This window comes from Cavia porcellus, unplaced genomic scaffold, assembly GCF_034190915.1.
Source record: "Cavia porcellus strain 051 isolate PalLab524CR breed Dunkin Hartley unplaced genomic scaffold, mCavPor4.1 scaffold_6, whole genome shotgun sequence".
Classification (NCBI taxonomy): domain Eukaryota; kingdom Metazoa; phylum Chordata; class Mammalia; order Rodentia; family Caviidae; genus Cavia; species Cavia porcellus.
The window spans coordinates 82,680,109-82,705,536 of NW_026947489.1; the positions used below are offsets into that span (position 1 = coordinate 82,680,109).

At 45.5% G+C, this 25,428-nt stretch overlaps 2 protein-coding genes and 1 pseudogene across 2 annotated transcripts in view; 1 reads left to right on the forward strand and 2 right to left on the reverse strand.

Moving 5' to 3' along the window:
• Window positions 1-6,695, reverse strand: LOC100725829 (sorting nexin-2-like; annotated as a pseudogene).
• On the forward strand, window positions 6,665-19,586 carry Mks1 (MKS transition zone complex subunit 1). The gene is made up of 18 exons (XM_003467012.5): window positions 6,665-6,773; window positions 7,182-7,291; window positions 8,662-8,729; window positions 9,116-9,271; window positions 10,209-10,306; window positions 10,652-10,780; window positions 10,931-11,035; window positions 11,639-11,747; window positions 13,323-13,379; window positions 14,783-14,825; window positions 15,083-15,148; window positions 16,484-16,554; window positions 16,894-16,963; window positions 17,053-17,160; window positions 17,818-17,951; window positions 18,478-18,560; window positions 18,645-18,742; window positions 18,835-19,586. Exons 1-18 carry the CDS (start codon window positions 6,694-6,696, stop codon window positions 18,924-18,926), a joined length of 1,677 nt encoding a protein of 558 aa, XP_003467060.1. The 5' UTR covers window positions 6,665-6,693; the 3' UTR covers window positions 18,927-19,586.
• Window positions 19,577-25,428, reverse strand: part of Epx (eosinophil peroxidase) — a 9,946-nt gene continuing 4,094 nt past the window's right edge. The window contains exons 8-13 of the mRNA XM_003466813.4: window positions 24,056-24,216; window positions 23,431-23,686; window positions 22,689-22,859; window positions 21,319-21,556; window positions 20,588-20,800; window positions 19,577-20,298 (exon numbers count right to left, since the gene is read on the reverse strand). Coding sequence (XP_003466861.1) covers window positions 20,599-20,800; window positions 21,319-21,556; window positions 22,689-22,859; window positions 23,431-23,686; window positions 24,056-24,216 — 1,028 coding nt within the window. The 3' untranslated portion in view covers window positions 19,577-20,298; window positions 20,588-20,598. The remainder of the gene's footprint in view (window positions 20,299-20,587; window positions 20,801-21,318; window positions 21,557-22,688; window positions 22,860-23,430; window positions 23,687-24,055; window positions 24,217-25,428) is intronic.

Genomic DNA, 25,428 nt, shown 5'->3' on the forward strand with positions numbered 1-25,428 from the left:
TTATTGCAGGGTGATGGGTTTGCCTTTAGGTAGCAAAGCCTCCTGGTATTTTATCAGCTGTTGCTGTTTGTACTAATGGTGCTGAGTACTCGATGATAGCAGTTTTAAAATCCTTTCCTGGTTCTTTCTCAACTCTCCCCACTTCTTTTTAAATTATTTTAGAGATCTGTTCAAAATCTCTTTCTCCTTTTGTATTTTTGCCTCCCACTCTCTTAGTTCGTTTTTAGCTGGCTGTATTATATCTGGTTTCTTAGTGACCATTATTTTTGTCTCATTTTCATGTTTTGTTAAGCAAAGTAATTTGAGCATCTTCCCATTTTAGCCACCACTTCGTTTGATGGTCAAATACACCTTTCACTGCAGAAATAAGACAAATGTAGTCACTAAGTTGTTCTTAAAGCCTATGAAAGTCAGAAAAAGCTTGTTCTTGTAACTGGTCTACTTTCTCTTCAAGGCATACAAGTTGAGACAAAGCTCTAGATAAAGCAGTGGGAGCCTCAGAATTACCGAACATGGCCGCACTTTTCACTTTTCCATGATAGACCACGACTTTGACACTGGCATGAAGTTTCCTAAGTTGCTGGTCAAGATTCGCAAATTGTTCCTGCTTTTCTTCAGACCACACGTCTGATTCATTTATCCTGACCGTCATTTTGTTTACAGCATCAGCAGCTTTGCTCGTCCTTCTCAATATGCCTGCTCCGCTCAGGGCCTTCGTATTAACTGCTTTAGGCTGCTCTGAAATTCCCCAGAATTGCCTTAAGTCAGGATCGCGTAGTAAAGTTGGACGTTTTACTGTTCTTTGAAGCCACTCTTTAACAAACTCGGTAGACAATGAATCTTCTTTACCTACTTTGACCTTTGTCATATCTACTATACTCTTACAGAGTTGGTGGCCCAACATAACCAGCATGGAAGTACTTGCTTGCTGATTTGCTGTGAAAACCAAGAAAGTCACTAAATCTTCTTTTTTTTCATTTCATTTTATTTTAAAGAGGAAAAAACCCATAAAGTTTTAAAACAAAATAATTAGAAGGTAACAATGGTAACTATATTGCATATTGTTACCTTTAAAGCAGTTACATAGAGTATAAGGTATCTGAATTTAATTGTCCAAACAATATTACCACAAATTTTTCTTTTCAATTAACTAAGAGAAATTAGTAGTATAACTATCTTAACTACTGTATACTTCTCCTTAACTTATATACATACATAAAAATTTCTTTCAGCTTCTCACACAAGGGAGACAATACAATATTTACACATGTAAGTCTGATTTATTTCACTTATGAGTATGGTCTCAAGTTGCATCCATTTACTTATAAAAGCCTTGAGCTTATCCTTCTTTATAGCTGAGTAGTACTCCACTGTATAAAAATGCAACATCTTTTTTTATCCATTCCTTGGTTGATGGGCATTTGGGTTGTTTCCAAAATTTAGTTATTATAAATTGTAAAAACGTGTGAGTATCCTAGAAATACAAAGGCGAAGAGAATGCACAGTGTATATGGAAAGATAGGTCTTTTTTTTTTGATGCTAAGAATCAATTTCACAACCTCAAGTTTTATCTTCCAGCAAATTATTTGTTTTAATACTACATGTAGGTCTTTGACCCATTTTGGTTTTATTTTAGTGCATGGTGGGAGATATGTGTGTATCACCACACTCTGCCTGCTAGATTCAGTCTTTTGTATGTGCATGATCAGCTTTCCTAGCAACATTTGTTGAAGAGACTATATTTCTCCAGCTCATGCTTTTGGTCCCTTTATCAAAGATCAGGTTTTGGAGTGTACCTGGGCTTTTTCTCACATCCTCTGCTCTGTCCCACTCATCTATATGTTCTTGTGCCACTTCCATGCTTTTTAACACATATCACAGCTTGATAATACAGCTTAAGATCAGGTCTAGGGTGCCCGTTGCTTTGCTTTTGTTGTCCAGGATTGTTTTTGCTATTATAAGTCTCTTCTGCGTCCATATAAATTGCAGGATTTTTTTTCTAGTTCTGTGCAGAACACTGTTGGTGTTTTGATTGGGATTGCATTATATAAGGTTTGGTAACATGGCTTCAGAGTGGATCACCTCAGTTTGTTTATCTTCAGTGTGCTGATGTTTCCTGTGCCAGTGCTAATCATTAAGACTTATTTTATAGTCTGGAAGTGGCCTAGTTTGGTCAGTGTCCGAGTGAACTTGAAAAGACAATGCACTCCGTTCTTGGGTGGAGTGTTCTGCAAGGGTCAGCCAGATCAAACTGACTAATGATGATGCTCAAGTCTTCCATCTGTTTATTGATTTTCTGTCTACATGTTTTGTCATTTGTTGAGAGAAAATTATTGATATCTCCAGGGATAGCTGTAGATTTGTCTATTTCTCCTTTCAGGTCCATGGATTTTTGATTCGTATATTTAGAATTTCATTCATTGCATAAAATTTACATTCCTGATGTTCTCTTAATGACTTGATACTTTTGTTATTATAAAATACCCTTTTGTCCCTGTAATATTTCTTTTTTTTTTTTTTTTTTTTTTTTTGAGACAGGGTCTCACTATGGAGCTCAGGCTGGCCTTGAACTCATTATGCAGGCCAGGCTGGCCTTGAGCTTGCGGTGATCCACCCGCCTCAGTGAATACCGAGGTTACAGGTGTGCACCCTGTCTGCTATTAATACAGCCACTTTCAGCTTTCTTTTAGTTACTATTTGCATTGGTAAAACTTTTCCCATTGATTTTCTGCATATTTAAAGTGAGATTCCTTTGGTTGTCTGTTTTGGGGGTTTTTTTTTTAGATGAAGTCTCACTATGTAGTGCAGGCTGGCCGTGAGCTTGCTTATACATAAGCTACAGCCCAGGGTGACCTTGAACTCATGGTGATCCTCCTGCCTCAGCCTCCAAGTGCTGGGATTTAAAGTGGTTTTTTTTTTTTATCCTTGCAGACGGCAGATAGTTGAGCTTTATGTTTTTATCTAATCTGATCATCTCTGCTTTATAATTGGAATATTTATAATTCATAGCCCTTTCTTCTATCCTCAAAGTGGGATAGAGGAAGAGAAAACCAGAAATCAGGCTCATTATTCTGCATAAAACAATTTCATTCAAAAGTACTCTCCTTGGCACCGAGGTAACAGAGGCACAAGAGAGGCAATAGAGTTGCCTCTTCCGCTTTTCTAAATTCTTGTAGTCAGAAGAGCTCAGGTAAACTATAAAATGCAACTTGGGTAGGAAGAAGAGAGGCTTCGTTGGTGTCCTATTCTGATATGGATCAAATGGGCCATATTTAGGAAAGAAAAAAACAAGAGCATTCGAGCTAATTGGAGGAATGCATATAAGGAAGCAATAAAGCAGAACCATACATTTGAGTCAGAACATACTTTTAGATTAAAAAAGCAGTTGAAATATAATTGACATACATTAAGCTATGTTCTAAAAGTTTGTGTAAATAGTATTGATAAATTTTGACAGATTTACACACTGGTGAAAACTGGGACCATAATCAAGATACTGAACAAATTCATTACCTCCAAAAGTTTTCCGTGCTCTTTAAGTTTTCCCTCCTAAGCTCCAACCTCACTGTCCCAGGCCATCCAGGCTGTGGGAGGCAATTCCAGTGACTCCCTTTGAATCCAAAACAATTGTTGTGGTTTTGATTCCTTGGAGACTCATTTCCTTATACTGATGTGTAAAAGGCTGGCTGGCTAGGGTATTTCCTTCTCTCTTCAGTTGGCTCTGAGCATTGCAAATAAGGCTAGCTGAGGTGCTAATGTGCAAAGTCTGTACCATCAGACAGCCCTGTTTCCTTGCATAGTGTTCTCTACAATACAGGATTGAGCACCAAGAGAGATGTTAGAGCAAATAGCTCTGGGAATGTCAACCAGGTATGAGCCTCAAGATAAGAGGCTATGGACTCCCCAGGGCACAAGAGTTTACAATCAGAAACCTAAGCGATAGCCCCCCCCAAACAATTCCACTGCTACCTTAATTGGGTTATATAAATTGAGCTTCTGCATATCTTTATCTCTTCAAATTACAGAAATGCCATTCTTGCACCTGGCCAGCCAGTTACTGAGTTACTCAATAATCCCCGACATCCTCACTATCACTCATCGCTGAGCCACCCCCCTTTTCTTCACAAGGTAATAAATGCTGGGAGAGGCCTAGGATTGAGGCCTTTGCCCGCATGTTCTCATGAGGACTGGACTTTGAACCGCCTGGCTGCTCTTAATTGGAATATGCCTTTGTGTCTTTATTCTTACTGTGGATTGCACTGGTGATGGTAGATTGGAATTAACCTTCTGGGATTCCAATAACATCTCAATAGGATTATACATATATCTTCTTGGATTGTGAGGAAGACTAGAGAGAAGATTATAATACTTGTATGACTGAACTCGATATTTGGGTTTACAATACTAGGCAACCACACCAATCTGCTTTCTGCCCCTACAGACTTGTATTTTCCATGATTTCAAATCAGTGGAATCATACAGTGTGCATTCTTTGCCTTTTTGTCCTACTTAGCATTTTCAAGAGCCGTCTTTTTTCTTATTTGTACGATTAATCCATTTCTTTTCTTTTCTTTTTCTTTTCACTGCTCAGGAGTATTCCACTGTCAAACTTCCATGCTCTGTGCTTCCCAGTCATTTGACCATATGTAATTCAAATGATGTCTTTGTTTCTAAATATGTGAGACAAAAACAATAATATAATATCTATCCTAAAGGGTAGCTTATGTAACTTTCGCTTTTCTTTTTTCTTTTTGAGATAGGGTCTCAGTGTATGGTCCTTGCTGACCTAAAACTCACTATATATCCCATGCTGGCTTCAATCTCACTATCCTCCTGTTTCATTCTTCCGAGTGCTGAGATTTCAGGTTCATGCCACCACGCGCACTACAGTTCATTTTCTTTCTTTCTTTCTTTGGCAGGGTCTTGCTATGTAGCTCAGCCAGGCCTTGTAGCCCAGGTTGGATTCGATCTCAGCAATCCTCGTGCATCAGTCTCCTGAATGCTGGGATGGCAGGTGTGTACAACCATGCCTAGCTTGCAGTTGTTTCTTAAACTAAAAACTTTACCTATAGTGTACTACTTTAGGGAGAACACAGCATACTATATGAGTGTAGTAGGAAATCAGGCCATTCTTGGTATCAAGGTATAAACACTTTCCAGAATCTGATTTTTTTAAAAAGCTGCAAAACTATGAATTATTTGCAAAAAATACCTCATACAGAATAGAGAGAGAGACCACTCAAATCTGACTCTTGGATCTTAGTTTTAAGAATCTTGAGTTATAGATACCAGTAAGGAAAAAATAAAATATAAAACCTAGTTTATCTGTATAACAATAATGCTAGTTATGGTTACTTATACAAATAGCTTACATTTCCATGCCATATACAGAATTACTTGGGATATAATTATGTAAGACTGACTTTGGCATAAGTTTGATTTGGCTGTAATATTAAACTGTTGATGCAGGCTTCAGCTATATCTTTTTTTTTTTTTTTTTGTTCCCATGGAAGTGTTGTCTATTCATAACTTTGAAAGGAGAAAATGTAATGTTTCTTTAAGGAGCTGGAATTCTGCCTCTGTGGTTTCATCTGTTGAAATAATTGTTCCTTGGATTGAAAATTCTGTGTTCTCATGGACTAAACAGAGGTTGTGAGTCAGAAGAGAAGGTGTTTGGCTTTAAAAGGCAAACTTGACAGGATTGGAATTCCAGCGCTTTTACAAGTACAGCCTTAGCAAGCCCTTTAACCCCTGGCCTTCACTAACTTCATCTGCTAAATGGGAATAAATATACCCAGAGTGGTTTCTGTGAGAAGCAGTGATAATGCAAAGTGCTCATGTTAGATCCTAAATAACTGGTACTATTTATGATGAGTCGTTGGTGTTACATAACTAGTGGCCAAGGTGCCCAGGTCTCCTAAGGTCACATAATCAAATTGGCATGTGGTTTCTGAATTCACGGGACAATTACTTTGTTGAGTTAGCAAAAGGTGAAGGGTGACAGATGGTGACATTCCAAAGGTGCCAGGGCACCAGACTTGGGGTTATGTTGTACCTTTTGTTTGACAGTTAGTACAGTCAAACGTGTCTTCTGAACGCTACATTATTGGCATTTCAGAGGGCCAGTGTAGTATCTATATTGGTTTAATATTCCAGAACTTCCTTGTTTATTCTTTCTCTGGCTCAGCGAATACCAATAGAACGAGTAATAAAGCCGACACATTTATTTTCTTCCAAGAATATGTTTTCATCTTTGCATGATACCAACTTTCCTACTTCTTTTGAAAATAATGGGTGCATTCTTTCAGCCACGCCCATCGATTTTCAAGCCAAACTTTTGACGCGTGTTCGGCGGAAGGTAGTGTGGCACAGTGGGAAATGTGGAAGGCCAAGACTCAGGTCACCTGTGTCTGGACCACCATTACTATTTCTTCCTTTGTACAGCGCATCAAAATCCCTCCTTGCGTAAGAGTAAGCTTTGTTCACATACAGGGCAGACGGTAACCCGCTGAGCTGCGGCGAGCGTGCATTTGGGCTCACTGGCGCTCTCTGCCGGGGATGCGCTGGCAGCTGGTGAACCCAGAGCTGCCGCAGTGTGCGTGCTCGGCGCCTCCGCCGCCTGCAGAACCCGGCGTCGGGGGGGGGGGGGGGGCGGTGCGCTTTCCGGCGCTATTGCGACGCGTCGCAGCTGTCATGGCGGAGGCTGTCTGGAACACTGACACTGGAGAGGCTGTGTATCGTTCCCGGGACCCCGTTCGCAATTTGCGCGTCCGGTAGAAACGCTCTGGCCCCTTGATTTTCTGCTGTCAGATAATTCGAGCCTAAACTTGTCGGTGTTGAAAGGTTCCCCACTTCCGTTTGCCATCCGGACTAGTTTCTTCCCCAACTCCGCATAGCTCCGCGCACTACCCCGACCCTTCTTTACTCACAGCTTCTAAACATACCTTTCAGCCTTTACAAGTCCTTGTTTTTTCCTAAATCCATGAAAATCCTGTGCCCCCCCCCAACGCATCATTTTACTCTTAATTTCCCGGTAGGTCCCTGCGCCCCACCCACCTCTCATTTGTGTGCAGGAGCACCGTTGGCAACTCCACCTCTGGGTTTTGTTTCCCCAATCCTTGCTGTGTTTAAAGCCAGGTTGTGTATGTAATGCATATTTGGGGCTTCTCTTTTCTTGACAGAGTTCATCTGCAAAGAATCACGTCAAGCAGCTTTCTTCATTACCAGACTGTTACCCAGCTCGGGAAGGACCTTATAGACTTGGGCACTTTTGCGCCTCACCCAGTTGCCAGTGGGTGTTACGGTGGTGATGCGGCCCTTTGGGGATTCGGGAAAAGGGGTCTGAGGAAGGAGAGACAGTAGGTCCAGGCTTGTCATCTTAATAAGAATCTTCTTACAGAGGAACGGCAGAAGGCTTAAAGAGGTTAAGTTAGTTCATTAAATAGTGTCACATTAATTCATTGGTTAGTGTCACACAGCTGTTAAACGTTGAACCCAGAGTCCAGATTTTTTTTTTTTTTTTTTGTACGGGGATCGAACTCCCGACATCACACTTGCAGAGGCCAGGTTTTGAATCCAAGAAGTCTTAACTACTAAATTGTGTTATATTTGAAAATTGAGTAAGACTGATTTCTGCCATCTTAATTTGGATCCAGTTTGTAGTTAAATGTAATGAAATAACAAATATACTTTCACATGTTACAGATATAAAATACCATATATGACTTTTTTGTCCAAAAGAAATGGTACACCATACTATAAAATGTAAACACTTTTATCAACAGTTTTTAAATCGGAGACTTCCTGAAAAAGTGTACATGTGAACATAAGTTGTGTTCTTGTGATTTTCCTTATCTGGAAAGCCAAAGAGTGAAAAAGAGAGGACAGGGTGCTTACCTGAGGTCACTATGCTCTGCTTGTGTTGTTTTTGTTTTTATTCAAAAATTGCCCTGGGCTTTGCTGGGCATAGTGGTACACAAAAGTTGAAGCCCAGCCAGTAAACAATTTGAGACCCTGGCACAAAATTTCTAAAGGGGGTGGCCTGGGGATGTGGTTCAATGTGAAGGTCATGTTTAATTCCCAGTACTGAAAAGAATAGTTCCTGAGTAATAATGTGGGCTGGTGGATTATTAAGCATGTGTCTCTGAAAGAGCACACTCAGCCAGGAGCATATTAGATTTGGTTCTTTTAAAAAATGATTTACTTGCCTCCCAGTCCACTCGTAATGCTTGGTCTCCTAAGTTACAAGGCTTATGATTCTATATATGGACTTAGGAATAGTCAGATAAAAAAGCCAGGGTTCTTATCTGGCAAATGCAGTCAATTAGGATTGGGGAGGGATTAGCTCTTCAGTCTGTACTAAATTTCAGTTTCTGATACTGAATTTGATAAAGTATTTACTGGAAGGCAGTACTGCCTTTTATTCATATTAAAGTAGTGATTAAGACTTCTGAAGTCCTAATCTTGGCTTCTGTTCATACTAACCAGTATATATCCACAACTTTTGTGGCCTTTTTGTAGTTTGAGTGCTTAATAAACCACTAAACTCCAGAGTGTTTTATAGTAAATACAAGTGGTAGGAACTCTGGTTATCGCCATCCACAGAGCAAGAAATGGTGCAGGTTTATTAAAAGTGTTTGACTCACTTTGTTATCTTTGGAGGTGGACACCGCCCAGATGAAGAAGAGGAGGAGGTTGAGATTGGATGGCAGGAGAAGCTCTTTAGCCAGGTAAGGCACTGTTACTGGTCTGCTTACACTGTTTCTATCTGGTCTACCTCCACTTCGCTGGTGACTTATTGCCAGACTGATTTCCAGAACACTTTAAATTTGGTTTACACTTTCCCCTGTTGTGTTTATGGGGGCAGCATATAAATGACTGCCACTACTCGGTTTTATGATCCTGGCTCAGGCACATCTGATCTCTGAGCTGTATGCCATCTGTAACAGCCCAATTGGATTAGACCATCAATCTTGACTCCTTTTAGCTATAAAGTTCTTGTATCCCTTGCTCTCAAATGAGAGTTGCTTATGAAAATATATTAAATAGCATCAGTTTCATGGAAGTGATTTGGTTGAATGAAGAAAAGGTTGATGTTTCCTTGTGGTGACCGCAGTTTGAAGTGGATCTGTACCAAAATGAAGCAGCTTGTCAGAGTCCTTTGGATTATCAGTACCGCCAAGAGATCCTGAAGCTGGAAAGTTCGGGTGGCAGGAAGAACCGGCGAATCTTTACCTACACTGACTCTGACAGATACACCAACTTGGAGGAGGTATTGTTCTTTCCAAGGTGCCATCGCGTCCTCTGCCTTTCCTAGTTTTATGATCTCATTGGTTCTGTGCATTACACTTGAAAGCATGAAGCAAGGACAGGGAACCTGTCTAGAAACTGCTATGTGCTGCCTGTAGGCAGCCAGGCTAGAGTGCATTAGACACAGGTAGTGTGGCTGCTGCTCCTTGCTCTGCCTGCTGGAAATCCTGGGAGAACCAGAAGTGTGCAAAATGGTAAGGTAGGTGTACAGAGTCTAGAACAATCTAGATAAAATTCAGCCACAACTTTGAGCATGCAGGTTTGAAGAGGAGTGTGGTTCAGCTGTAGGAAGTGGCTTATATCCTCAATTTGCCCTCACTAACATTCCCTTTTGGACTTGCTTTATGTTTTCTTCAGTTCTTTTATATGTCTTCTCAGTGAAATATTAAACACCTTGAGTATGGAACCCATATTTTCAGATTTTGTGTGTGTGACCTTATAGATCTCTGTAGAGAGGCTATATTATGTGCATGTTTTTGAAAGATTGCATGCTTTCTTCAGGAAAGCTTTAGTTGTCCATTTTAGAAAAACAAAAATACAGTTAGTGTTTAGTTTCCCTTGTAAGAATTTTCCACAGAATATTCCACTTGGGACTTTTCTACCTACCTAACTAGTATCAATATCCATAGGCACAGTAACCCAACTTTTTGTAGGGTTATGCCTGGGGAATGCAGACTGATTCTAATATTTGCATAAATAACTCATTCCTAGACTGTTAAGGCAAACCAATGCACAGGAGGAGTTCTTTTTGGGCTGTTTGTCTCTTCCCCCCTCCAGTGGCCTGTGTAACTTTGATGTGGCTGTACCTATTAGATTTCAGAAGGAAGATTTCCCTTTAGGTGCTTGGTCCCTTGTGGCCCTGGCCAGATGGCTTTCCCAGGACTGTTGTTTTTTCCCAGCACTGTCAGAAAATGACCACCGCAGCCAATGAGGTACCATCATTTTTGGTCGAACGGATGACAAATGTTAGGAGGCGACGGCAGGACAGGCGAGGAACGTGAGTTGAAATTAGGATGTGGGGGGGAGGCTTTGCGGCTCTCCCATGCAGTGCCCCACTGACTCAGCTTCCCCTTCTGCTGTGGTCAACCACAGAGATGTGAACCCTGAGGCCAGTGATGGCGAACCTATGCCATGTGTGCTGCAGTTATCACTGAAAGCTCTAAAAGGGGATTTAACTCAGCAGCATAAGCGCCTGCCTTGTAGGCATGTGGTCAGGAATTCAATTCCTGGTACCAAAAAAAAAAAAAAAAAACCTCTAAAATGTTTGCCATCACTGCCTAGGCTCCCCCCAGGCTCTTCTAGAGGTGCCAGGGAAGAGACTTTTCTTATGGTCACTTCCCAGGGAGGGCGGCATCCTCAAGTCACGCATCATCACCTGGGAACCTTCGGAAGAGTTCATCAGGAGCAACCATGTCATTAACACCCCTCTTCAGACCATGTACATCATGGCAGACCTGGGGCCCTATGGAAAGTAAGAGAAGCTTCTCACCGATGCTCAGACCCCCATCCTCTTTCTCCAGTAGTTCCTCCTCTGGCCCCCTCCTGACATGGGCTGACTTTCTCTTTCTCTGGAGGTGGCACTAGAGATCCTGAATCTCAATATTGATTTCCTGCTTCCTAGGCTTGGCTATAAGTCATATGAACATGTGCTCTGTATTCTGAAGGTGGACAGCAATGGTGTGATCACAGTAAAACCTGACTTCTCTGGCCTCAAAGGACCCTACAGGTGAGGAGAGGAGACAAGCGGCTGGAAGCGTAGAGACTGGCATTCTTTCTCTGGCTGCCCTTCTTATCCCTAGTCAAGGAGGGTCCCAGGAAACTCCTCATCTGTTCCAGCTTTTAAATTCCCAGGCTACAGGACATATTCTCTTCTGGGTCATAGGCCCTTAGGCAGCTGTCGGGAAAGGAGTCCTTTCAGCTGCAGCAGAGTTAAGTGAAAACGATCATCTGCACTGCTGAATGTAGGGACTGAACAAGGCCAGGTGAACTCAGCCAAGCTGGGCAGATTCTTCTTTGTCTCCCTATCTGAGCTAATAGAACCGAAATTTAGACCATTCCAGGACCAGCCTGCCTGTCTTCCAGGTGAGAGAACTGGATGTTGTACTTTAGGTTCTCACTGTGACTTAGAGGGGGAAATGGGCTCAGGACTTCTTTCTCTGACTCTATAATATAGTGCCCTTCCTGCCTTAACACTGTTTCGCCCTCCTGGTGACCTTTACGGCCACCTTTCTCTAACGGAGGTGTGTAGCCCCTAATAGCTCTCCTGGGCCGGATCTGGAGGACCCACTGTTATCATCATGGTGCTCCATTTGTGGCTTTGACCTTGCAGGATTGAGACAGAGGGCGAGAAGCAGGAGCTGTGGAAGTACACGGTTGATAACGTGTCCTCCCTCGCACAGCCAGAGGAGGAGGAGCGGGAACGGCGCGTGTTCAAGGACGTAAGAGCCGGTTCCTTCCACGTCCCACAGGCAGGCCGCCTGTGTGGTGGGAGCTGAGCCCACACCTGAGGCTGATGTCTGCAGGTGCCGGGCAAGCTCTGCTCCTCATGGCCTTCTTCTGAGCAGGAAAGCATAGCTGACAGATCACACAGAAGCTTTTGCTCATATAATACACCATAATACTAGTGGCCAGTTGTTTGAGTATGGATCTCTCTGTGCAGATATACATTCCATTTAGACCTTGTGACAACCTTTCAAGGTGGGCAGTTTTGGTGGGTGCAGTTTGGGGATTGAACCCAGGGCTTTGGGCATTCTAGGCAAGTCTTGTGCCCTGAGCTATGCCCCCAGCCCTTTTTAATTAATGAATTTATGTATTTTGTTTGAGATAGCATCTTGCTAAGTGACTCAGGCTGGCCCTGAACTTGCCTCCTGTGCGGCAAACATTTTTCTTATTATCATTTTTAAAAAGAGGCAGGATTCAAGCTCAGAAGAGTTGACTCCAGAGCCCCAGTGCTTTACTACGTCCTCAGCCTTGTGTTATTTATTTTTAAACCTTTTGACACCATTGTCATCATGATCGTCTTTATCGGAGACTGAATTTAAGGCATTCACACTGAGCTTCCCGAGCCTATTTTTTAATGGTTTATTTTGTTGTATTTTTTATATTTTACTTTGCTAAATTGCCCAGGCATGGCTCAGACTTGGTATCCTCCTGCCTCAGCCTTCCAGGATGTTGAGATTTAGAAATGTGCCACCACATCCGTCTTGTACTTCAGTTTAAAATGTGAGTGGCTGGAATGGTTAGGCCTCTAGCTCTCCCTGGCCTTTCCCAGTATTGCTTCTTCCTCCCACGCAGAGCTGAACTCTGATCTGCCTTGGGCTGCATCTTTATTTTTTTTCCTAAGTATATTTTGGTTTTTTGTTACTGTTGTTCTTTAAATTAATTTTATTAGTATAATTTTAATGCGACGATAACATAATGATCACATTCATTTTTAGGGAATTTGTGTCTGTACATAGTATGTCTCGATTATCCTTTTTTTCCATTCCCCTCCCCTTCCTTCAACCTTTCGTCTACTTATTTACAAAAGCTTTGTTTCCATCTATTCTTTTTTTCCTTTTCCCTTCCTCTGCCCTTGTTCCTCTTTCCACTTCAACATTTTCTTCCTACTTCCCAGTATCTGTCATGCATTTTAGTCCCTTTAGGTTTCTCACACAAAAGAAACAATACAATATTTAAACATGTGCTTCTAGTTTATTTCACTTAGAAGTATGGTCTCAAGGTGCATCCATTTACCTAAAAGTGGCTCAAGTTAATCCTTATGGCAGAGGAGTACTCCTCTGTATATGAAAAACTCATTTTTCTTTCTCCATTCATCCACTGATGGGCATCTGGGCTATTATCAAGATTTAGCTGTTACAAATTGTGCTGCTGTAAACATGGGTGTGCATGTATTGCTATGGTATGGTTTCAAGAAGATAGAAGAGGAACGGCTGGGTCCAGTGGAGCCTCTAGTTTGAGACTTTTGAGGAATTTGGGCTGCGTCCTGAAGGTTGATTTCTTTGTTTCCTCAGCTTTATGGCCGACACAGGGAGTATCTCAGCAGCCTCGTGGGCACAGACTTTGAAATGGTGGGTAGCTCGGCCGCCTGGAGCCTTGGCCGCTGTGTTTAGCCAGAGTATTCTGACCGGGAATGAGTAACAGTGCCTTTTTCTTAGAGGTCCCCAAGACAAAACGCAGTCTGAAAAGGAAGTGGGAGAGTAGCTTAGACAGCATGGTCCTGGGTTTGTGTCATAAGACACGGCAAATCTCTAGAGAACCACATAGAAGAGGGTCTGTGAGGCTGCACAAGAGCTGCAGGTGGCTTTCTCTGGGGAGGAGGTTGGATTTGGAGCTTAGATGGGAACTGGGTGGTGGGAGGCTGTATCAGGAGCCTTTATTCCCAAAATTCATGTGGTTCTGAATTTCCATTAATAATGATACTATATATTCACACATGACTTTGTAATTATTTTAAAAAGTTAATATAGAGCCAGGTGTGGTGGCGCATTCCTGTAGTCCCAGCACTCGGGAGACTGAGGTGGGAGGATTGCTGTGAATTCAAGGCCAGCCTGAATTGTAAAGTAAGACCCTGTCTCCAAAAAAAATTAAAAATTGTTTAAAAAATATTAACATAAAGATGAAAAATACCTTCCTCACTCTTCATATTGAGGTTTTTCCAAAGTTCCCCATAGAGAGAAAATGGATGTATTTCTGCTTGTCAAATAGTTTGGCTCTTTTTTTCCCCTTTTTTCAGCACTGGGGATTTAAACCGAGGGCCTTTGTATTAGGAAACATCCTCAGCCTTGTGTTATTTATTTTTAAACTTTTTGACACAGAGTGTTTGTAAGTTGTCTAGGCTGGGCTGAAACTTGTGATCCTCCTGCCTTAAGGCCTCCCAGAGTGTTGGGATCAGACATGTACCACCATGCCTGGCTAATATTTTGGATCTTAAAAAACAAAAACCAAACCAAACAGTTTAGATGTGTTATTTTGGAGTCCTGCTTCATGTTTTCCCTCATGCCAGCAGTTTCATTTCTAGATCTGCAAACAAGGGTGGAAATACGCATGTGCTTTCTTCTGTCTCTAAAGAGTTAACTTACTGTCATATCGTGTAAGCAACAGATATTCACATTACAGAGTTAGATGAGACAAATACCTAACTAATTAAAAAAGAAAACCCTCAGGTTCTTGGCCACAGCTGTGTAAAGGGTTTTGGGTCCATTGCACTGTGAAGGGCGTTGTTGTTGGTTCTCTTGGTAATTTTCCAGACTGCACTTCCCTCCCTACCATTTAAATTGTGTACTTTTCCCTTATCAATTTTAGAAACGAAGGAAGCAGTCCTGTGCTGAAGAGCCAGGGTGGGGAGAAGGGGCAGCAGTGTGGCCCAGGGTCCACATCCAATGTCAGATCTTCCGAAGCTCTGGGGGTGGGGCTGAGGAGAACCGCTGATTCCCTCCAAGCCCCCTGATGTGTCCCCATTCCTCTACCTTAGACGGCCCCGGGTGCCCTCCGGCTCTTTGTAAATGGAGAGGTAGGTAAGTGTCGTGCCAGACAGATCCCTGCAGGCGTGGGCAAGGGTCCGATGAAGTAAGTAGTGAGTAACCCACCACACCCCGGGTTACCCCACAGCTTGGTCTGTCTGCAGTATGGGCAACTTAGGATGACTTTGACCCGGAAATGGAGCATTCCAAACTCACAGATGACTTGTGTCCAGAGCACGTGGGCTCCTCAAGACTGGGCTGGGTACTAAGGGTTAGGAGAATAAGCTAAAGTAATACGTTTTTTCTTTTAGTTTCAGCCCAAGGCTATGAGTATGACAACCTCTATGTCCGTTTCTTTGTGGAATTGCCAGCTGCTAGTAAGTAATATTCTGAGGTCTCTCTTTTTATCCCCATTCAGCAGTTCTGGAAGCTTCAGCCAGGCTCCCACCCCTGCTTCTCAACTGAAGCCAGTAATGTTCTTTTCAAGGACGTAAATGGCTTTCACATTGCTACGCCCAGTGGTGACTTCTTTGCCTTCACCTTACTTGGCCTCTGAAGCCCATGGCACAGCTCACTTTTCTTAACTTCTCTTGCTTCTGGCCCCACAGGCCTCTCCTCCATCTCCCAGGGGGACGCTCAGGCTCCTTAGCAGATTCCTTCCTTTCTGTTGACCTTGAGGTGTTTCTGAGGCCAAGCCTAGGCCCCTGTTACTGTCTTCTTGCAGCCTTCATAGGCAGTCACAGCCCTCCCATGGCTTCAGTTTCATCTGTGTATCTCAGACTCCGAGATTCCTACCTAGGCTTTGCCTCTCTCCTGACTTCAGATTTATATCCATTTAGCTCTGTGCCATTGCTGCTTAACATGACAGACAACATGAGCCTCCTCCTTCAAACCTTCCCCTTTCTAGCAAAATGGCGGTATCGTCCACACAGTTGCTGATGCCAAAACCTTAGGAGAGAACCACAACTGCTTGCTTCCTCTAGCTCCCTGTAGCCAGGGAGGCCATCATCTCTTGCCTAGGCAAATGCAATAAGTTTCTGACTTTTCCTGTCTTGCTCCCCAATGGTGGCTTCTTTGCCACACACACATAACCACATTATGCTGTTAAGAATGCTATGCAGTTTTGCTTAAAACCCCCACAACTTCACCCCACACTTAGTTGAGCTCTAAACCCCACACCCTGAGTGAGCTGGTTTCTGCTTCTCTCTCCCCTACAGCTTTCCAGTTATTCTTTCTGATCTTGACATTGCCAGTGTCATTCCTACCTTAGGCCTTTACAGGACCATTTGTAGACGTTTTTCTTCCATATCTTAGCTTGGCTGGTTCTTCTTCAGTTTAGGTCTCAGCTTGTGTCATTTCTTAAGAGGCCCACACTGAATGAGCCTCCAAGGCAGGGTCCCTTCATCTTGTTTTGTGTTTAGTATAACACTCACTGCCACCTGACAATCTCTTACTGGTTTTATGTGTCTCTGCTTCCATGTGCAATCCAGGATGAGAGTTTCATGGGAGATAGAAATCTTTCATATCCAGCCACCAAGATATCCCCAGGTCATTTTATCTAGAAGCAGACACTCAGGAACTGATAAATGCATGGCTCATTGTATGAGTGAGTGAATGAATGGAGGAAGAAAAGAAGGAAGTAACTTCATCTTTTTCTCCGCAACTTGGTCCTCTCCCAGGTGAACTTACTGTATTTGGTATTTGGCTTTCAGACTGGTCGAGCCCAGAATTCCACCAGCTCTCAGGAGTAACCCAGACCTGTGCCACGAAGTCCCTGGGCATGGTATGGAGAATCAGGGTTCCCTGGAGGAGAATGAGAATCTGTGCCTGGGGTGGCACTTGCAGCTTTATCAGGTCAATAGCTGTGCACTCTGGGAAGGAGCCCAACCGGGGCCTGAGCCTACCGTGTGGGCTGCTGGGGCCGGGGGCCGCCTTCAGTGTTTCTGAGAATGGCCGTAGTTTGTGTTTGGCGCTTTGGTACATCCTGTTTCCTACCAGCATAGGAATTTTTATTTTTCCTGTGTGAAAGTGACCCTGTCATTAGCCACAGGGATAAAAAATTCCAAGTGAGGCCTTGCCCACCTTCTGACATTGAGTATAAAATGGCACTTGTCTTTTTCAGGACAAGGTAGCTTACTTCTCCTACCCGTTCACATTTGAAGCATTCTTCCTCCATGAAGATGAATCAGATGGTAAGCAGGGCAGCAGCTGATCCTAGGCCTCCGTTCTCCTCCGCTTGTGGCCTGTGTTGGCCAAGGCTGCTTCTCTCCCTTGTTCCCAGATGCCCTCCCGGAGTGGCCTGTGCTCTACTGTGAGGTCCGCTCCCTGGACTTCTGGCAGAGGTACCGTGTGGAAGGCTATGGGGCTGTGGTGCTGCCTGCCACTCCAGGTAAACTCCCGTCCCTGCCCTTCAAATGACCCACATATCCTGGGAACAAGACCAACGTTCCAGGTTTGGGTGCTTCTGATGAGAAGCAGTGATAATTTGGAATTAGAAGCATTTAACTTAAGGTGCCTTGTTCTTTTGAGGAATTTCTCCTTGCTGCATTAGAGGCAAATAATGAAAATTAGGTGTGATATTGGGGTTGACTTGGTGCAACAGGCAAACTGATGGTCTGTGTTATATGACTTTTGCTCCTCTGATTGGATTTATGACCTTTCGAGAGAAGATGCATGATAGATAATTAGGTTCTTGGCATATGTGGACTGATTGAATCAACATTCACTTTAAAATAAAAGCAGCAGTCTCTTACTGAGTGCCTGGCATTGTGCTAAATGCTTCTCATCTAATTCTTCAACCACCCTGGGAGATATAGGTGCGGGTGATTTTTCCATTACATAGGTTGAGGAGAAGGAGGCTCAGGAACATTGGAAAACTTGTCCTGGGCATACAGGTGATCCCTGGAAGAACTGGGATTTAAATTTCTGTATGACCAATTTCCAAACAAGAGTTATTTACCACCAGGATTACCTTCCCCAGGATGAGGAGTCGGTGGGGGCCATGTGCCTTTTGTAGCTCCAGCCCTGTTCTCCCCTTCCCTTCCAGGCTCTCATACCCTGACAGTGTCCACATGGAGGCCCATGGAGCTTGGCCCTGTGGCTGAACTGAGGAGGTTCTTCATTGGTGGCTCTCTGGAGCTGGAGGACCTGACCTATGTGCGAATACCAGGAACCTTCAAGGTGACCTGTCTCCAGGGCAACTTCAGGCCGGGACCTTTGTTTCTGTTTTGTTTTGTCAAGAGTAGGTTCTGGGTTGAGGCCTCTCGTTTAGTTGTTAACTACTTTGTGTCCCTAAGTCATTTTCTTCAGCTGGAAGTCATAGCCACGTTTTGAACCAGGTACAGATAGCCACACTACTATCCGAGGAGGTCTCTGGAAAATAGTACACTTAGTGATTTCCCCTGGTGCCCATCTGAATGACTGGCCTCTTCGTCGTTTACTGAAGGCCTTAGCAGTCAGATGCAGAGGATTTGTGGGATGCATGTAGCCTGCTTGTTCTTAGATGAGGTGGCAATTTCCCTGAGTTATAGTTGGAAGCCTAGAGCTTTGCAGTGATGGGGTCTGGATGATGAATGAGGTATGCCCAGGAAAACTGCTCCTCCTCAAGAATGGGAATAAGAGTGACAACACGGCCAGTGACGATGGCATAAGGCACCACCTGGGGTCCAGAGACAGCAGAAACTGACGCTGTCCACTGACGCCCCAGGGGGAACGCCTCAGCCGATTTGGACTCCGCACAGAGACCACAGGCAGCGTCACCTTCCGCCTGCACTGTCTGCAGCAGTCCCGGTGAGTTGACCCGGCCCTCGTCTCGGGCTCCTCAACTCTAAGGGCTAAAGAACAGCCTTGACCATGTGATGGGCTTCCCCACAGGGCCTTCATGGAATCGAGCTCCCTGAGGAAAAGGATGCGTAGTGTGTTGGACCGTTTGGAAGGATTTAGCCAGCAGAGTTCCGTTCACAATGTGCTAGGTAGGCTCCCCCTGCCCAGCCTGCCACCCACGGCCACATTCCTCTCTGCATTATAGCAGCTGATTACACAGCAGCATCTTCTTCCCTTGCAGAGGCCTTCCATCGAGCCCGGCGCCGCATGCAGGAGGCCCGAGACAGCCTCCCACAAGACCTAATGAGCCCCTTGAGAACCTCGGCTTCCTAGCTCTTTTGCCCTGGCCTGTGGTACAGGAGGGCAAGACGAGGGATGTCAGGGCTCTTCGTCTTCCTCTCAAAGACCACATTGGCCTGCTGAGGACCAGGAGTGCTGGGAATTCCCAGACTGGCCCTGCTGCTGGACTTTCAGCAAGGTCTTCTTCCTGCTATGTGGGAATGAAGCCACAGACCCTATGGCCCCCACCATGGCCCCTCTTCGTATTTTAGCTACTCTACTGAGTTGCATAGCAAAGCACAACTTTTGGTCTGAAACTGTTTTCACAGGTGAACTCCTCATTTACCTGTCCTCAATGCAGCCTCTCTTCTGGCTTGTCTCAGTCTCAGTTGTAGCAAGCTGCCTGTTTCACAGCCTTTAAAAATCGAACTTGCGGCTGGGCATGGTGGTACACACTTGTAATCCCAGTGCTTGGGAGGCTGAGGCAGGAGGATTACTGTGAGTTTGAGGCCAGCCTGGGCTATAAAGTGAGTTCAAGGCCAGTCTAAACTGCGTAGTGAAACCTTGTCTCAAAAAGTAAAAAAAAGGAGCTTGTCTTTTTCTAAGAAAAGAACATGAGAAATACAAGACTCAAGTTTGTTCTGCTGCTTAGTGCTGGCTGAATTTGACAGAAAACTTATTTCTGGAATAAATGAAGGTGAAGGTAATTCTCAATTCTTTTTGCTAGCTGTACAGTATCTTTTTCTGTGTTTTTTGCACATCTATTTCTGCGGACTGTTTCTCTGCTCAGATTGCTGACCTGTCTAGGGTACCTCTTCATGGTGGGCCCCTAACACCTCTACCCTTCTTCTCTTCTGTCTTTCCCTCCCCCACGGTGTTTCTTTGACTGTCTTAGTGCAGCTCCCAGAAGAGACATAGAATGCCAGCTCGTGTCATAGCAGTGCTGCTCCACAATATCTGGGGCAAAGCATGGGTGTGAGGCTGCCTGTTCCCTAACCTGACATAGACACAGCATCCCCTGCCCTCAGCTGTGCTTTATTGGTAGAAAGAGCATGCACCCAGTCTGCAGGCTCAGGATTGTGGGGTGGCGAGACTTGGACTATGTGGCCTTCTCGTGGTGGTGGTGGGGAATAGAAGAAAGTGCTGGAAGCCCTTCAGTTGACTCTTGCTGGAAACTTAAGGCCTCGTGGCTTGGCTCACTAGTCCTTGCCTCTGGTGCTAATTCACAACCTAATCTTTAAGAGGCTCCCGAGGCGAGTGGGTCCATTGCTGTTAGGAGTCCCAGCTTTTCCTCTCAGCCAATGAAGCCAGCAGTGAGTTGCAGTCAGCAAAAGTACCAGCAGGAAATAGTTGCTCTAGTAGTGCAGGCATCCTCATGATCTTCCCCTTTCCCTGGTTTCCCGGGGTTGGGGCTTGGCACAGACTCCTGTGGAAACAGCAGCAATGGATAAGCGAGAGACTTATGGGATATCCGGGAATGAAACTGTTGGGCACCATGACCAAGTTGTAATGTTAGCTGGACACTTCATAGTTCTTCCCCACAGTTCTAGGCTTTGGGATTGACTATCAGCTCAGAATTTAACACACTGGGAACCCCCTAGGAAAGAGCCCCTCATCCCTGTGACCAGTTTTATTGTCTCTACTTAGAAGCCTAAGAGAAGTCATCCATCCAGGGAAGGATGTAAAGGCCTGACCCCGCCCACTCCTCCGCTTACCTGCAGACCTCTCATTTGCCTTGCCAGGCTGATAGGTTCAACTTGGGAATACAGTTGCAGTTCACAAAGCCCGAGGGGTAGGTATTGGCCTTGAAGATGTCCCTCGCAACAGTGGTGATACCAGTATTATCACACACGATTCGAGACAAGGAAATCTGTTTCAGGGCCTTACGCTGTCTCTTGGTGAAGACACCCTGTTTCTCCCACCAGAACCTACGAGGAGGTCAAAAGATATGGGAGAATGTTGGGAAGGAATTACTTTACAAGCACTTGTATGCATACAGTGTCTAATTCAGTTCCCAGAAACTTAGTCCAAGATAGGTATTCTTTCCATTTTATAAATGAAGAAATAGTTTCAAGTGGTTAAGTAAATTGCCCAGTGTTAAATGCACAGTAATTTAAATGGCCAGGGTGGATTTGAAACTGAGCAAATACTGCATCCAAATAAGGAGTCAGGTTTCAGACCACAAGATTAATGGAGGGAAAGGAGATTAATCCTTTTCTGTCCTATGGGATCTGCCAGCCCAGAACAGTGAGGGTGACAAGTCTCTTTGAGGTTTAAAGCGACTGCAGCTCAGGCAATGTCAGCCTTGCTTGTGTCAGTGTCTCTGTCTCAGACCCAGAGGCTCCTACCTGAAACAAATCTAAACCTCTTCTCCCCAAGGATGCTTGAAATGCTAGTGGTTTTCTGCTCTGCTTTGGTACTGAAGTCTTTTACAGTGGAGACTTACCTGTCTCCATCTCGGGCTCTTCTGAACTGGTTCTCAAAGAGACAAGCCAAAAGAGGCCCTACACGGGCCCCTGGTAAAAGAGGCTCAGCAATGGCCCCAACCCAGATGTCAATGTTGTCAGGTGTCCCATAAAGTGTCAGGAACTTCCTTGCCAAACAGTGATTTTTCAGCACTTGGCTAAGCTGTGCCAAGTTCCGAGGCTGGGAAAGGCCACAGAAGCGCCTCCACGCATTGTACCCTGCAGGAGACAGAAGCAGCTTCAGTCCTCCTCACCTCTCAGTGGCTTCTTCTGCCTCTCTCCCTAAGTCCTCCAGAGTGCAGATGTGCGTTCATTTTAGACAGCGATCTGGTATTTGTGGATAGTGAACACTGGACCAAACAAGAAGATCTCCACTGGTACAAATATTTGCTCTGCTCTAAATGTGGACAACCAAGTGTTATGTGTATCGGGCTGTGAAGTGTGTCCTAATGTGAAAAGCCATTGTAACCAAAACTTTGAAGTTGACATTTCATGGTACTGTTAGTGAGCTCATGTGCATTAGTTAGACGCAGTAACCCAGAATAATTGAAGCTCTGAATCATGATTATACAATGAGTGAGTAAGCAAGCAGATGAGTGAAGAAACTAACAAAGACTCATCTGCACAGGAAAGGACCTCACACAGTGTGGTTCCATTTATATGAGGGGTCTAGAATAGGGAGATACATAGAACATAGATTAGTGGTCACGAGGCATGTGGTGAATCCTTGTCATCCTGGCACTCTGGGAGACTGAGGCAGGAGCATAAGCCACACCCGTGCAACTTAGTGACTTAGTGAGAGCTTGTCTCAAAGGAAAGAAGGAACGAAGGAAGGAAGGAACCTACCAGGATCAAAGCCATGTAATATGCTATGGGCAATCAAGAGTGGAGATGGCTGCATAACTGGAAGAAACCCCCGCCCTATTTTTTCTTTCCTGGGTTGGCAGCCTTACTTTGACTCCACTAGCTACTTGCCTCTAAGGCACCTTGGACTTCTCAGCAACGTGCCAGCTTTTGCAGGCCTATAGCTTTCACCCCCCACCCCCGCCAGAACTTTCTATAGAGGCTGGGAATGGACTGCCTTTCCAGTCAACTGCTTTTCTCTATTTGGAAATTTCTGATCTCCTCTGTTTGGCTGCCATGCCCAAGTTCTGGCTCTGTGGTGAACCTAAAACTGGAGACCCTACAGCGGTGGTAGAGAAGTGACAAGATAGCAACCAAGGGCTCCCAGAATGCTTTGGGGCGCCAACTCTGGACCTTCACACATCCGGTCAGAAGGGAGGCTCTGCAGAACCCCCTGGAGCAGCCCTGTCTCAGCAGAGCCTGGCAGGAGAAGGGGGCACCCCCTCACCTGGAAGGCCGTGGTCCCGGCTGCGTTGCATATTGAGGGCTGCCAGGTCCAGCCCGATCCTTTTCACTTGCTGAAATAGGCGATCCCGGAGCTCATCCACCAGCATGGAATCTTGACGGTTCAGCTTGGCAGGGGTGGCCATGAGGCCTCGGAGGATGGGGTCGATGCCACCTGGTGTCAGGGAATGACAGCAGCATGGATTGTACCAGCCTCTAGAAGGCCCTTGTGTTAGCTCATGAGGCTGAGGTAGCTCAGAGCTGGGCAAATGAGCTGCTTATCATCTCTAATGTGTGTCTTGACACAGAAGCCAGATTGGACATGAGGGAGCTGAAGCCATGGGGAAGGGATCACCTCACTCCTTCTTTTTTTTTTTTTTTTTTTAATCTTTTGGAGACAAGGTCTCATTAGGCAGTTCAGGCTGGCCTTGAACTTACTTCGTAGCCCGGACTGGCCTCAAACTCAGCAGTCCCCCTGCCTCAGCCTCCTGAGTGCTGGGATTCACTACTTCTTAAAAAAGGAGGAAGACTTCAGAGTCTCCAAGGAGCCAGTCTAACACTGGTCTCTGCTCCTCTCAGGAATCCTCTCTGCAGGGCAGGGAGGCCCAGCCTGAAAGGTCATGCCCTTCCCACCTCCCTTGCACTGAGGAGACAGCAGCAGTGTGACATCCGAGCCATAAGTGGGGCGCTCTGTGGGGAGAGAGTGCTCCCCACCACATCCCCTTTGCTTCTGAAAGCCCCATCACCTTCTAACACGATTCGCCAGCTGGCAAAGAAAGTGGAGCTGAGTGGGACGTGGGAGTTGGGTGCTGAGGCCCGGTACTGGCTGTCCAAGCGGAACATGAAGGGCTGCAGCATGGTGTGGCCGAAGCGGAAGGCCAGGGTGAAGACGTTGGCCACACGCGGGTCCACGTTGGAGGAATACCCCTGATAGGGTCCCAGGGTTCTTCTGGCCCGCTCCTTGCCCAGAACCAGGGGCAGAAAGTCTCGGTAGGTGATGATCTGAGGAGGAGACATGGAAGGCTACTGGAGGCAATGGCAGTACACATGCTTCAGACAGAAACTCATGCTTTCAAAGGTCCGTTCAGACTGAGGGAATCTTCACTGTTACATCAAATGTGGCAATGTTAACTTCCCATTGAGGGAGAGATACGGAACCCCAGAGAAGCTGAATGTTATGGGCAGGGCCACAGTGAGTCAGGTAACAGCAGAATGGTGGCAGGGCTAACCCCCTGGTTACTCAGACCCAGCTGACTGGAGTTGACTGGAGCACATCCCCAAGCATGTGTTAAGGAAGGTGTGAGCCTCTCCTCCAAGTGCTTCCCACATCGGGTTGGCTTCTGGGTGATGCTGGGACCCAGGGCTTCTTACCTGGACCATGGCCCCCAGGATCTTCCGAGCTTCATTATACAGCTTGTCTCCACTCCAGTGGGGATTCAGGCGTTTCAGCTCGGTGGCCAGCCGGTTGTGTTCTCGCATAAAGAGGGTGTGCAGGGCTGCCAGTTTAGGGGTTTCACTTGACCGGGAGTCACCTTGAAAATTCCAAGTTCCAAGTTGCCACAGCCCTACCTAGACTGTCTTTCTACAAGGGGCAGACTGAGGCCCGGGGCCCGCTGCCCTCCCTGCACCTCCATGTCCTTGGCTGTGCCATGAGACGCCCTGACTGCCCCCCTCCCAGTGTTGCAGCCCAGGATGGGGAGTGCAGCGGGGCCTCAAGCACCTGAGAGGCTGGAGGAAGTTATAGGTGCAGCAGGGAGATATTTGCCTGAGGACGCTACAAGATGACCGGGAGCAGTGGTGGGGGCGGCATCTGGACAACTCTGGGAACTTGATTTTGGGAGGCGGGGCCAACTGCATACTCTCTACCGAGGGCTGAACCTTCCCATCTTTGGATGTGGTTCATATTACCCTCCCCCTAGGAGCCAGGGGAAAGGAGATCAAGAGGGAAGGATGAACAGAACCCTGCTTCTGTACCCAGACCCTCTCCAACAGACAGGCAAGGAAAGCAAGTTTCAACTTCCGGCTTCTCAGCGCGCCCTTCTCACAGGGTCGTGTTTAGACCACGCTTCTGGATACTGAGCGTACTGGCTGCTCTTCCTGGGGCTTCCTGGTGTCTCATCCTGACAGAGCAAGGCCGGAACTGCTTGCCTCAAGGAAAGCAAGAGCCGGAGCTGACAGAGCAGAGGCCCCAGAGCTACACTAGCTTTGTCCCTGTGTGGGACCTTCCATCTGAAACTCTGTGCTCTTCACACACGCCACTTATCCTCTGAGTCTCAGTTTGTTTGTAAAGTAAGGGTGATAGCAATTCCTGTCTTTCAGGGCTGCACTGAGGTTTAGGAATGGCCCACTCAGATATCTTAAATAATTGGAAGTGATTACCATTATCATCATATCCACATGCACAGAGGCAAAAGACCAAGGAGAGTTTATGTTATGTATCCAAGGGAAGGTACAAGGTAACACTGCCTAGCTGGAGTTGGAGGTGGTTAGAAAAGTGAGCCTAGAGAAGCAAAAACCTAGGGATAAGCAAAGCTGCTTTCAGATAATTAAAGCGGCCATTTCTGGGTAAGGAGAGACAGCCTCTCAGGTTCTAGCAGTGTGTCTTAAGATACTGAATCCAAATAAGTGTCTGATTCTTACAGCCAACCTTTCAGCCTGGGGCTGGGGAGCAGACTCTCGACACTGCAGATAGTCAAGCAGGGATCTCTGGCCACGCACAGGGGATTACCAAAGGGATTCCTTGC